Source organism: Microtus oregoni, unplaced genomic scaffold (genome assembly GCF_018167655.1).
Source record: "Microtus oregoni isolate MIOR12 unplaced genomic scaffold, Mior012 000033F_ref0000390, whole genome shotgun sequence".
NCBI lineage: Eukaryota > Metazoa > Chordata > Mammalia > Rodentia > Cricetidae > Microtus > Microtus oregoni.
The window spans coordinates 17,230,703-17,245,215 of NW_024543092.1; the positions used below are offsets into that span (position 1 = coordinate 17,230,703).

At 43.5% G+C, this 14,513-nt stretch overlaps 1 protein-coding gene across 2 annotated transcripts in view; it reads right to left on the reverse strand.

The window, feature by feature from the left end:
- Positions 1-596: 596 nt before the first annotated feature.
- Rsph3 (radial spoke head 3) overlaps positions 597-14,513 on the reverse strand; it is a 46,128-nt gene continuing 32,211 nt past the window's right edge. The window contains exon 8 of one of the 2 annotated variants that reach the window (XM_041680128.1): positions 597-961. In XM_041680128.1, coding sequence (XP_041536062.1) covers positions 774-961 — 188 coding nt within the window. In that variant the 3' untranslated portion in view covers positions 597-773. The remainder of the gene's footprint in view (positions 962-14,513) is intronic. The other variant, XM_041680129.1, reaches the window with a different exon arrangement.

Genomic DNA, 14,513 nt, shown 5'->3' on the forward strand with positions numbered 1-14,513 from the left:
TCTTCCAGCCTCCACAGGTACAGGCACATAAGCATGCACAGATATACACATAAAAGTAAATACAAGAAACTACTTTTGGGGTGGCCTTTTTTTTTTTTAAATGTGACCTTGGATGTGTTATCTTTAACACCCTAGTCAACCAACCAACCAACCATGAGCTCCTTTAGGAGTCTCTCACCTCAGTCATAATGAGACTTAAGAAGTTTGCCTAGGGAGGGAGGCAGGACTGTTAACACTGCTCAGGAGCCGTAGCAAAGGTGGCAACCTCAGGTGTCTGCTCACTGTTGTGTCCTAAGTCACCATGACGGGTCCCGACACACAGCACACACTACACAAGTGTTTTTTTTTTTAAATATTTATTTATTTATTTATGTATGTATACAATATTCTGTCTGTGTGTATGTTTGCAGGCCAGAAGAGGGCACCAGACCCCATTACAGATGGTTGTGAGCCACCATGTGGTTGCTGGGAATTGAACTCAGGACCTTTGGAAGAGCAGGCAATGCTCTTAACCTCTGAGCCATCTCTCCAGCCCCTACACAAGTGGTTTTTGACTAAGTCAGTGGCAAAGTGTACAGATCTGCTGTGCTCTCTCCCATGATGCAGACACACTCCCTACGCTCTTCCCTGTGTGTTCAGCTTCCCCCATTACACAGCGGGATAGCATCACAATTCCTAGGCTATGCTTTTGTATGGATGTTTCTTCATTTTGAAAATGCTTCATTTTGATGATGTGTTATAGCTTTTTTTAAACAATAGAAAACAATGATGTCTTAAAAAATATTTTTAATGAATAATCCACAATAGGTAAATAAATTAACCACAAAAGAAAAAAACAAACCCTTCACATTTTCATTTTTCCCTCGCCCTGACATCAAAAATGAGCCAAAGGTTCCTAAGGCTGCTGTGAAAGTTATCTTGATATCCAGGGTGAAGGTTGTCCTTGGAAAAATTCGTACCCCTGTAAGACACAGATACACAATATATGAATTAATGAAGAACAGTCATGTGTTGAAGAAAGCTAAGACAGGAGCCAGGTATATGATTTCCCATGAATCCCACTTCTCAGATACTGGCGTCCAGCCAAGAGATCAATACAAGTAGACACGGGGATACACTCCAGCAGAAAGAAACACACAATGCTTCCTTTGTCTAAAGGTTGAAGGGATGTTAGCACAGCAGACTCAGCCTGCTGTGGTGACATACACCTGTAAAGCCAGGGTCTGAGAGACTGAGGCGTGAAGATGATGAGGTCTAGGCCAACTGGGCTATATAACAAGACCCCTCTTGAAAAGCCAAATCTGGAAACAAAAAGGTAACTTATATATTATGAATGACTAATATTGAAGCAGTTCTGATGAGGTAATGAGTGGACCTTCTAAAGTTATTGTACACTTTATGATATTTCGTATTAACATTCCATGCATTACGGCCTTGTTAGGGATAGTATTACAGCAGGGACACACAAGAAGTGAAAAATGCTAGAAATAAATTTACATATTGATGAGTCCTTTGCATGATGTATTAGTCTATCATACATAATTTGCAAATTCTACATTTTTCTCCTTAGAGGAAATAAGGTTGGTTTGTCTGTCTGTCTACCTGCCTGCCTTATTTATACAATGACTGGAAGTAGGTGAGTCATTTCAGGTAAACTCGGTTGCCTTTATTGATTGAAAATTGGACAGCGAGACTCCAGGAGGTTTGAAGTGTAAAGGGGGGCAGCTGGATGGAGAAAGAGACTATGTGCCAATGTGCAGACTTAGTCTGGATCTCTGGCTTTCACCTAGAAACCAAGTGAGCCTTGCAACTTGCCTACAATTCCAGTGCTGAGGAGGCAGAGACCCGGGGCCCCAGGGTAAGCGATGAGCTAGAGTAGCTGCTATGTCTGGGTTCAGTGAGAGACCCTGCCTCAGTAAATGAAGTGGAGATCAATCAAGGAAAATTCTCAATGTCTACTTCTGGTCTCCACAGACACACATGCATATATGAACATCCACATGTTTAAAATGATAAATGTTCATTAGAGCCAGGGATATTTTATTTAAAAATACTACACAAACAAACAAGAGCCACATTTCTTTTCTTTTTTCTTTTGAGACAGGTCTCACTATATAGCTCTGGCTGTCCTGGAACTCACCATGTAGACCAGGCTGCCCTCGAACTCTTGTCCCACCAACAGCCACACTTCTGGACAAGCTGCTCTCTTGACATCTTGGGAAGTCTATGTGTGTAAGCTCCTGCTCCATTTCTTCACTAACATGGAGACAATAAGTCCCGTGTGAAACATGAGAACATAGTTGCTTCTAAATGTCAAACGTGGTCCACCTGACATTCTGTTCTGTCTGCATATGGTCCACAAAGTAGCACTGTGGGGAATCTGGAAACCCATGGCTCAGATGTCACTTGTAATCATGAGCAAAACTAACATTAACATAATTTCTTTAGACAAATTTCCTGTCTCCCTAATTCACATAGATAGTTGCTGTGACTTGATCACTGCTGCCCAGTTCAGTAGGGAAGGGCTGGAGCCGGCTGTAAGGTGGGCACTCTGGCCTTACTTCCAAGTAGTTAGTTCTCTGAGCTTGGGCCAATGATAGCCTCAGTTTCCCTTGCGTATAGAGGGAGATGATGGGATATCCCTCTAGCCTCATGAATGCACTATCTGTGGCACTCACCATGTATGGGCACTTGGAGGCCGCAGTGAGAACTGAGCAGACTTTCTGCCCACACTTGGCAGCCTTCCACATTTCTGTGCACACACAAATGCTTGACTGTTACTGCTGGTGGCCCACTGCCTTCGGATGCAGTGTGACCGGGGGGCTTCCTCTCCTGCCACCATGCCTTCCCCACTATAATGGAATGTATTTCTTAAACTGTAACCCAGATTAATCGCTTCCTTTTTAAAATTGCTTCTTTAGATATCCTGACATAGAAATGAGGAAAAGCCAACACGGAGTCTGTCTGGACAATCTAGGGTCCCCTTTCTGTTCCAAAGCTGTAACAATATCTCTTCACAAAGTCTCCTCTACCATGAGCGCTCACAGTCACAGATTCCAGGGATCACAGTAGACAGCTTTGAGGGACAAAATAGAGTTTAAAATAAAGTGCACAAAGATGGAAAATACACAGAGAATTTTGATACTGTATGCTATTATGCTCTCTTTGAATTGTTTGAATGCTGAGAAAAGAACAACAGCTGCTAAAAGATATTTGTTTATAAATGCTGCTGAACTAACCCAACATAGATATTTTGAAAGTGCCTTGACTTTGAAATTTGGATCTAAGGACATGATGCTTTGGAAAGGAGTTTCTTATTTTGTTTTCACAGAGGGTGAGAGTGTGTGGATTGCTTCTGTCCCAATATGGTATGATGGACCATGCCCTCCTGAAGGGTTGCTGTGAACATCTTCAGAAAATTGCTTCGCTCAACTGCCAACTGAGATGAAACTAGCACACAGGTTATACCATGAAAGACCTAATTAATGATGCCCCCATTCAGCAGGAAGCAGTTTGGAGAGAAAAAACTGCGCCCATGTTCCCAAATATGGTTTATAAACGTTCTTTTACATTTAAAGGGGGATATGATATAGATATGAATGATTTGCATTAGTATAGATTTTGCTTTATTGATAGAGATTTAAGGTCAATTTTGTTATATGTATATGTATTTCTGATCTTTATTAAGGTATTGTGATTGTGTGGTTCACTTAAAAATGTAATGTATATAGGTTGTCAATGGATAATCAATAATAGTCAAGCTTGTAGTCATGTTAGTTAAGATTTTCTAGATAAACATAGATATATTTTAGATAGGCATTCTTCATATTTTTCAAAGATTATAGAATATGGCATTTTAAATGTTTTAATAACTTAGGGCTTTTCATGACAATGAGACATTATGCTCCTTGCAGCACAAATCTACTTCAGGAAGAAGATGGGCACCGAAGAGGATCCTTATGGAGTTTGATAGCCATTTGGGCAAGAAACTGCTCTTTCCTGGACTATTGCATAAACTGGACACAGAGAACCCGCAGAGAGAGGACTGCTGAACTTGCCTAAAGGTGAGATGATCTTTCAGGGTTCCTGATTCATGAAAGAGTCTGCTAGACATTCTTCAGGACACAACAGATAATGACTGAACTGTCTTTGAAATTTCCTGCTTCATGGAAATGTCTGCTGGATACTATGGGCCTGAAGGCTGAAGATGGATGCCCCAACGGTACAGAGGAACTTTGGGTGACTGTCCAGGCAGCGAGATGTCTCTGTCATTTCTAGAGTTTTGAATTTCTTGTTTGCTTAGGTAATATTATATCTTTCTGGAGTCTTTGATGGAGTTAAGAATAGTTATAGTTATAGTTTTCCTTAGTTATGATAAAGATTATTATAATTTTTACTTGATAACTGTTTTGTTATATGTAATTTTACTATGTTAAAGTTAAAGCCTTTCTTTTTTTGTTTAAATAGAAAAAGGGGAAATGATGTGGGAGTGATTTCTTATTAATAAAGAAACTGCCTAGGCCCATTTGATAGGCCAACCCTTAGGTGTGTGGAGTAAACAGAACAGAATGCTGGGAGAAAGAAGCTGAGTCAGGAGTCACCATGATTCTCACTCTTGACACAGCCGCAGGTAAGCCACCTCGTGGGCTACACAGATTATTAGAAACGGGTTAGGTCAATATGTAAGAGCTAGCCAATAAGAGGCTGGAACTAATGGGCCAAGCAGTGTTTAAAAGAATACAGCTTCTGTGTAATTATCAGGTATAAAGCTAGCCGTGTGGGCGGCCGGGCGCCAGGAACATAGCCCGCCGCTCCAATTACAACACTGTCATTTTACCAACCACAGGCATTTCTTCTTTGGGGGAATTGTGGGCATAAAAACAAAGTGACAGCTCTACCCTAAATGACAGACTAAATAGAGTGTGTGCTAAATAAACCAAAACCCAGCCACTATGGACTTCTCGATGAAACTGACATGCATTCACGGAAACTATAACTCTCCTTTTATATATGTCAGAATATCATTTTGGATCTCAAAATGTGACATGATACAGATGATTTCTTCCATGAAATATTTATATGTATGGGACATATATGTCTATATAATTTTTCATATTTATAAATTTTATATTTTTATTCATAAATCACATGTCTCATGTGATTTCTAAACATAAATATTTATATATCTCCTTTATAAAATCTGACACTTATGTGCTTGTTTTACAATTTATCATAAAACATGGCCTAAAGGAACTCTGACAGATTCCTTAAGAGCAATGTCCTATCTGCCAGTCCACCTCCTTGGTCCCTGTTTGTTGTGGAATATTCCTTTACACTGTGTGAAGATATTTCACTGTGATTGGTTTAATAAAAAGCTAAATGACCAATAGCTAGGCAGGATTTGCAGTGCAGAGAGACGCTGGGAAGAAGGTGGATTCACCAGTCAGATGCAGAGGAAGTAAGACATGTAGGAGATGAGGTAACAAGCCATGAGTCATGGCCACACATAAATTAATAGGAATGGGTTAATTTAAGTTGTAAGAGCTAGTTAGAAACAAGCCTAAGGTATCAGCTGAGCTTTCATAATTAATAAGTCTCCGTGTGGTGATTTGGGAACTGGCTGGTGGGACAGAGAAAGATCCGCTACACCCACTCCTCCTGTTCTTCTGATTAGGCCCTCTGTGGATTAGGTCATCCGCTCCTTCCCTGGCTCCTCTTCTCATCCTGCACGGCATCCTTTCACTGTCTTCTACGGCTGTCTCCTGCAGATGTCTCCACTCTTCCAGCCTCTGAGGCTTCATTTCCTTCCCTTCTCTCCTTCATGGCTCAATGTCCCTGGACCAATCCAGTATCTCTTGCCCAAACATTCGTCACTGAGTAGTTTACGTCCTCATCTATGGAGTGTTTCTGCAAAACTCTTTGGGAAGAGGAAAGCTTGATCCACAGTTATGACCCAGCCACAGAAGAAGTAAGATGTGACTGCCTCGCTGAATAAGGTTCTGAGCCATGTGGCTAGCATAGACAAGAATAATGGGCTAATCTAAGTTATAAGAGTTAATAAGAAGCTTGAGCTAATGGGCCAATCAGTTTATAACTAATGTAGACCTCTGTGTGATTTATTTGGGGCTAAATGGCCGTGGAAACTGGGCAGGACAGAAACCCCAACAACACAACTCAAACCTTCCTGACTCCAAGATGGCAGCTGCTGTCTTCCCTGCCATGAAAGCTATTGCCGTTGTTACTGCCAGGGGTGCCCTATTCTTTAATCTTCTACTGTCTCTACTCACAGTAGGGGGTTCCCAATGGCTGTCCCAAGTGTCAGAGTCTAGGGTATGCATACCACTGATTGTGGAGGTCAGTTCCATTTTGATCACTCCATCATCTCTGAAACCAGAGGGGTAGTGCCCAGTTGAGACAAACACACAAAACCACATCTATGACACCAAGATTGCAGCCAGCTGCATTTGCACACGATGCGCCTTTGTTCTGGCACAGAGGTTTTTATGGGAAAAAAATCTTTAAAGTAGAAAATAACCAGTGTTTGCTTTCTGTCCCTGGAACTGAAACATTTGAGTGGCACCTGTTTCACTGCCCGGGATGCCTGGTAAGTCAGAAGCCACACTGTCAAATGCCACTCCAGGAATGGCCTGGTAAGTCAGATGCCACACTGTCAAATTCCACTCAGGAACATAAAATCAGACTGAGTTTGGAGCCCAGTTTCTTCATCAGAACTTAGCTTCTCCTCCCGGTCCTGTCTCACAGACAGACATCCCCATCCCTCCCAGCTGTGTCTCTGGCCCTGGCATTCAGTACCACCCTCGTAAAGCCTTCTTCCTTTGTCTTAACAATAGAATATTAGCACTTAACCTTCTTATTTCTATTCTTCTCCAAATTTTACAGATTTGCTAAAGTTATCTTTAAAAAATATAAGCATGACACCATTTCCTGCTCAAGGTCTGCCCTACTTGTCGCCAGAAAATGTCAGTCTACACAAGACGGAACAAAACAATCTTTCCTACAGCTCAGGATGAGGGCTGAGGTAAAAGTAATTTTAGTCTGCATACATTTCCAATTAGTCTCCATGAAGTAGAAAACCCTTTGAAAGAATTGGTAGTTCTCCACCTAATCATTTGACAAGTGCAAGCCATCAAATGGACTCCTGTAGGTGTGTAGCAGACTAACCAAGCAATCCTTAAATTGCTTAGGCCTACTGGTAACTAGGCAGTAATTCCTATGATTAAAATCAGCATTTTTTTTCTTTTTTGTTTTTTGAGACAGTGTTTCTCTATATAATAACCCTAGCTGTCTTGGAACTAGCTCTTGAAGATCCAGCTGACCTTGAACTCACAGAGACCCGCCTACTTCTGCCTCCTGAGTGTTGGGATTAAAGGCCTGGGGTGTGCCACCCAAAATTAGCATTTTCTAACCATACACAATGTACTAGAATGGTCTGAATAACCCATCAGAGACAATACTGGTGTATTCCTAGACCTTAGACAGGCAGATAAAACCATAGTGTTTTATGACTTCATTGTCTGGATAATGCAGGCGAGCACTATGACCCTGGTGGATGCCATGTTTGCACACCGGTACTGGATTTTTATGATGTGACTGCCAATCGCAGCACGGTGGTTGCCTGTCCTGTATCTCTGGGCTCATGACTGTTTTAATATAATTCTCTTATGCTTAGCTGTCAGATCTTAAATCTTAAGGTATCATTTGTTCTTGGAGAGCCTCAGTTACCTTCATTTCTGGCTATGAAACCTCAGGCTATGAATGTTCCATACAATTTTCAAAAACAACATAACCAGATGTAGGTCTACAAAGACAAATAATACACTCTCACAGCTATCATAAGTGAACTCAGTTCAGCATTGTACAGGATGCTCCACGTTCCTGTCACACAGGGAAGTGTCTAAGCGTCTATGGAACCTTCCTAAAGGCATCAGTGCAAAGGAGAAGAAGCCACACTTTGTTCCTCCCATGGGTCACAATGGCTTCTGTTATAAATTTAAAGGACCTGTTGGGATGCTGTTGGATGCCAAGTGCTAAAATTGGCCGTGGTAAAGTGGCAGCTTGGTGGCCTTGTCTGTTTAAAAACTCAATGCTCTATGAGCGTCTGTTTGCCCTCCCTTCATGTTATGTTTAGAGAAGATAAATGATTGGAAACAAAGAACCGAACAACAGATGTCAGTGCAAGAATTTGGCTTTGGTCGCTGGCTAACAGCACACTCAGCTCTACACAGTGCGGTGGCTTTACCCGACAGGCTGGACTGGAGAAGGGGGCTGGCAGGAATGAAAAACCTGGAGAGCTGCTCCCTTTTTCCTCTTAGATGAAGTCCTGGGCAGAGCCCACAACTTTTCTGGGTGTTTAAAAATTACATAAAATAGCTGGGCGGTGGTGGCGCTCAGGAGGCAGAGGCAGGCGGATCACTGTGAGCTCAAGGCCAGCCTGGTCTACAGAGAATCCCAGAAGAGGCTCCAAAGCTATAGAGAAACCCTGATTCAAAAAAAAAAAAAAAAAAAAAAAAAAAAAAAAAAAAAAAAAAAAACAACAACAACAACAACAAAAAAAACAAAACCAAAAAACTATAATGTAAAATAAATAAATTGGACCCTCCACCTCTTCTGTGGCTGGAACCCCCCACTTCCCCATCAGCTAGCTGCAGGCAGGTGCTGGCTGCTTTTTCTCTTTCCACCTTGTTGTAGATGCCTGTTGCTTCTGATGTCTCAGAAGCCAGAGAACCAGAGGTGGTGACCGCACAACCTTGCTGTTTCCTCTCAAAGGGAACTGTTGGAAGTTCCTGCCTTGTACTGCCCCCTCCTGTGGGGAGGCACTGTCAGCCTGCAGCGGCAGAAGGCAGGGCAGGGTGAGGCTTGTTCGGCTCTTGCCAGTGTTCTGTGCAGTGTCCAAGCACAGCTCTGTGTCTTTTGGCATCCCGAGCCTTGGCTCCTGGTGGGGGCTGGCTGAGGTTCTTTCGATGCCATACACCAATGGGAAGAACACTGCTCTGCCCGTTTGGCTACCAGCGCTGCTGAACTAACTGGGTGCTGCAGCACGGCTGACCACTTGGCACAGCAGCCTGTTCCGCCGTTGTGCCCAAGCTGGTTTCTGAGAGGTGCCCAAGCCAGCAGGGACTGTGGGAAACAGGAGGTAGCTGTGCAGTGGCTGCTAGACCACGGCGGCTAGTACTCCTTACCTAGTATCTAAACACATTGTTTACTATTGGCCAGCAAGCACTGTGTGCTTTGCAATAAACCTGCTCAAGGGCAATTAGCTCCAACTGTGGGAGCTTAGGTCGGACTCTGGAGCACTGCCCTCGCAGCCTCTGCTGCCTGAACATGGTGCAACACACAGCACCTCCCGTACAGGCTGCACCCTGCTCTTCCATCTCCTCCCCTGCTGCCTCGGGAAGCCAATGCCTTCTTGTAGGTCAGGCAGCACGAAGCACATGGCCACATGCTGCTTGGCCTCTGAGACCCTGCTTCTTTGGAAGGAAGTCCCACCTAAACACCTGGAGCCTACCGCTCGGGACGGCGGTACGCAGGCTCCTTTACAGCACGGAGCAACTTGGCTCATCCCAGCAAGGTGACTAAAAAGGAAGGCACGTGATAATTGAAAATTATCTTTGAAGAATTTTAAGATGTGAGTAATCTCTAAAATAAATTGTTAGTAGTCATAGTTTTAGTATTGAGGTGAGGTCTCATATAGCTTATTAGAAGAGGATAACCTTGGACTTCTGATCCTCTACTCCGCCCACTTTATCCAGTGTGTGTGGGGAGTGGGGGGATGAAACCCAGGGCTAAGGCCTGCTACGCAAGGACTCTGCTGACTGAGCCGCATCCCCAGTCCCTGAAATAATGTGTTAGTGACCCATCCCAGAAAGAAGCGGAAAACAGATTCGGGGAGAATCGGTCATTGGAAAGACTTGAAAACCAGGCTGACATGACAGAATTATGCATTCTATGAAACAGTAAGTGAACGGAAAGGTCATTTGAGCAGCTAAACATGAGACTTGTGAAATGAAGTAAGCCAGGCGCCCATGTGATCTGCAAATCAAGGGGCTAGAAAAACACAGGAAACAAATGAACTGGGCTTGATAGGATTGAAGTCTGGCCACACTAAGGTCAGCATCACCTGGCTAACCCTCCTTTCATTTATTCAGTCAACAAATACTGTAGATCCCTGTGGATGCTGAGAATTCACACACAATGTACCTCAAGGGCCTCACAGGTTAGTGAAACTGGTGAACACTGGCTGTAAATGCCCATAACATTGTGGAACATGACAGACTGTCTGCCTGCTGGGTGTGGACTGCAGGCCCTGAAACTGAGCAGGCCACACTCATCCTGTCAAGATGCTATCCAAGAATGCTCTGCGGCAGCCCATTCTCAGGGTCTCTGAGAAGCCAGCTGTGTTCAGCTTCAGTGACACGGTAGTGTCCACTAACGGGAGAATGGCTACCGACTGCTTCTTGTGATTATACATGGTCATTCCGCGGGCCCACTATGACCAAGCAACCTCCATTGTGATGACAGAATATTCTGGTGGAATATAGAAGGCCCCTCCATTCTACAAGTGGTTTCATTCTGTATAACTGAGTTGACCATAATGAAGCCATTCTCAGCTACGCTTGGCCAATGGTTTGTAAGACTCCCAAGTCACTGATGTCAAGTGGACTGGACTGGCCGTGGCAGTTCTTGATGACAAGGCCACTTCAAACGCAGGGCCAGTCATGGGTGTGTCTACCCTGTCATGTTGAATAGGGTCAACATCAGTGATGAGGGGGAAAAATCCAGGAACACGGAAGAAGGCTGGACAGGCCTGAATACACCATTTGAGGTGCTCTATGCCAAATGAGAACAGAGCCCTTGCTTAAAGATGAAGAACTTTAAGACTATGACACAGAAAATCAAGTCTTGTTGGGAACCTTGTGAGTACTGGTTTCTGTGTGGCTCTGAAGGTCACATAACTTGAGGCTAGCTCTCTGAGCTGTGTGACAAAAAGTAAAGGAAGTGGCCACTGTGGGCGACCATCAATAGGAAAGCAAATGTGAAACAGGACACCCGCAAGTCACGGAGTTGGACCCACAGGTAACAATTAGAGTCAATTGATGGAACAGGCCCTGTGGCCCATGGTCTGCCTGGTGGTGCTGCTTTAGATCTACGAAGGCCTAGATGATGGGACGTCTAGGAACGAGGCACGCTTTGGATGTGGGGTTGGACGTAGGTCAGAGTGGACTTATCCCTAACTTGTCTCCTGCAGATGGGCCTTCCAGAGGTGGGGCTGGCCTCGTGGCCTGTGATCACAAGGGTCCAGCCTCTGTAGCCAAGGGCTTAAGACAGTGAAACAAATCCTGGTAGAATTCGCTGGAAACCTTGACCCACCTATGTTATATAGCTATAGCAATAAGCTTCGTTGTCCCAAGACCTGATTATGCCAAAGAAGGCATGGTACTTCTATCTGCGGTAGGTCGTGTCCACTGAAGGCTGCAGGACCAGTGTCCCTCTCCTGGAATCACTAAGGCCAGCTCTGCTCAGCCACAGTCAGTCACTGACTGTGCACTGAGGGGAACTGTCCTAGCATCTACTCTTTTCTTCATGAGTTTCCCTCCTTCCCGTGAGCAACGTGTGGGCTGCTGGATGCTGGAGCCCCGAGAAGGCTTCGCGGAGTAGCGACCCTTGAGCTCAGTTTGTTTAGCGCACAAACGTTTCTCAGCTCCCGAATACCCATTGGTAATTCAATGCTGAGATATTTTATTCTTCATTTTTGCTTTACTTCACCAGAGACATTTCACAGACATGTTTAAAAGTTGCCATTGCTAGTTCCAGGAGCTGGTACATCTTGGCCTAGGATGCAGTTTTCTCTTTAGAATATGTTCTCTTTTTTTTCTACGACAGGTAAGTTGAGTTTTATTGACATATTTAATTACATATTTATGGGAGATGGTGTGATAACTGATATATGTATGTGATCTGTAATGATCAAATTAATAATTAGCATTTCTATATCCTCACATTTGTCACACATTTCTGTTGGAAGCCTTTAACTTCCTTTCACTTATTTTTTAAATAAATATTTTATTATTTGCACGCTCCTTTATTTACAAATGTCTAATGATCTGTTACAATCTATAATCTCCCAACTGTGCTCTGCTTGGAACACTAAATACAGCTGTAGCTTTGTGCTCAATAGCTAACTTTTTTCTTCTGCCCCTTTATCCTTCCCACCCTCCAGTAACCACTCCGAGGGTTTCTATATTTAGATTAAAAATTCAGCTTCTAGATGATGAAGACGTGTATGCATTTTTCTGTGCCTGGTTTCATGTAATGTGGTGTTTCCATACCATCCACGTTGCTACAAATGACAGAATCTGTTTGGCTGCATACTACAGCATTATATACATCTATATCCTATTTTAAAAGTCCGTCCGTCCGTCAGTGGACCCCTAGGCTGGCTTGGCATCTTGTCTCCTGTGAGCAGTGCCATGAATACTGAGTGTCTGATTGCTGGCTTATCAGTAGTTCCATTTGTTCTAAGGATCCACATACTCTTTCCATGGTGTCTGCTGCAGTTTACCATCTCAGCAACAGTGCGCGAGGGCTCCCCTTCCCTCCTTTGTCGGCATTTATCTTTGTCTTGCATCTTTAATACGGTCCGGGAAACGCTGCACATGCTCTGTGGTTGAGGGGTGTGCTTGATGATATCGAAGGTTATTAGTCCATAAAGGAGTTCACACCAGACACTTCTTGATCTTCCGCTAAGTTATATTATTCACTATTCAGAGTAGGGGTAAAAATAAAAATCCCAAGATAGTGAAAGATAAAAAAAACTTCAATGACAAAAAGAAAGATGTTGACATTTCTCATTCTTGGATTTGAGAGTTTAATTCTCACACACTCATAGGTGCAAACACATTTTAAGTGTTGTGCTTTCCTCATGGAAGAATTAGCATCCTCAGATGGTTTCTTTCTCCTTACTCTTAGTCTTCAAGTCAATGCTGTGGCTGACTATTCAGTTCAGCACAGGCCATGCAGAAGGCCTGCTCTCCAGGAGCTGGAAGTGCTCTTTAAGGAGGTGCTAGAAACTTTCGGAGGGGCCCTTCATTGGAAGGAGTACATCACGGGAAGGCATGCCTTGGAGGGGCGTGGTCTGGTTCTAAGATCCTTCCTCCTCTTCTCTCTGGTTTTCCTGGCAGCCATGAGGTGAGAAGCCTGTGTTCTCTGCTATTTACCACATCTCACTTCAGGTCCACACAATGGACTCACGTGACTGTAGACTAAAACCCCTAAAACTGTAACCCAAATAAGCATGTGCTCCGACTAACTGCCGCCCGTGCCTGTCCCAGCAGCGGGGTCCGAGTGTGGTCTATGTCTTGCCGGCAAGAGCCTCTCCAGCTCTGGTGTGGCTTCAGTTTTCGTCTTGATTTCCAGACTTTTACTTTCAGCTTATTTGTGTCGTTGAATCCCGGGCTTTCCTAGGCGCACCTTAAACAGAGACTCCCCAACTGTGGTAAGTTGTGGCTTTTGCAGACAGTAGATGGTTGGGCCAGTTTAGTTTATACTCTGCTAGCTGTTGCCTCCTGACCGCTGGGTGTTGAAACCATTTAATGTAATTGCTTATAAGACATCCTCTGCCTTTTTGTCCTTCTTCTCACAGGTCTTAAGTATTTTTGTGCTTCTATTCCTCCATTATTACCCCAGTTTTGCTTTAAATGCATGCCTTCAACTACACAATATAATACTTTTGTTCCTTTTTATTATTCTCTTTAAGAGTTATTTTCTTAGTGGCTGCTTTGGGGATTACAGTTCACTTTTTAATTGAATGTAATCTACTTCAAATTACTACAGGCTTAATTTTAATAGTATAAGAACACTTCCCTCTAGTATCATCTTGATACATTATGAGCCGGCTGTTAGTTTTATAATGACCACTATGATGCAGTTTCTTCTCTCTCTCTCTCTCTCTCTCTCTCTCTCTCTCTCTTTCTCTCTTTTGGTTTTTGGAGACAGGGTTTCTCTGTCTAACAACTTTGAAGCCTGTCCTGGAACTAGTTATTGTAGACCAGGCTGGCCTCAAACTCACAGAGATCTTCCTGCTTCTACCTCCCGAGTGCTGGGATTAAAGGTGTGTGCCACCATGCCTGACTCTTTTTTTTTCAATTTTTATAATATATATGTTTTTGTTGATGCTCTTTGTGTGATCTGAATTATTATCTTTCCCTTCAGCATTTAGTAGTTCCTGTATGATAGAGTTACTCGTCATAGCTCTTTTGTGTACAATGAGTCTATGAGGTGTGTTAAGACTGATTAGTTTTTTACTCTCTGGCAATGTCTTAGTTTTTGATCATTTTGAAGTGTCTCACTGCCTTCTGACCCCCACAGTGTCCATATGTTGTAAAGTCAGTTGCTAATCTGAGAACACATGCACATGATGGATCATGCTACAGCCGTGAGTTCCTTCTTCTCTTGGAAGGCTTCGGCACATGCCGTGTAGATGTCTTTATTCTCTG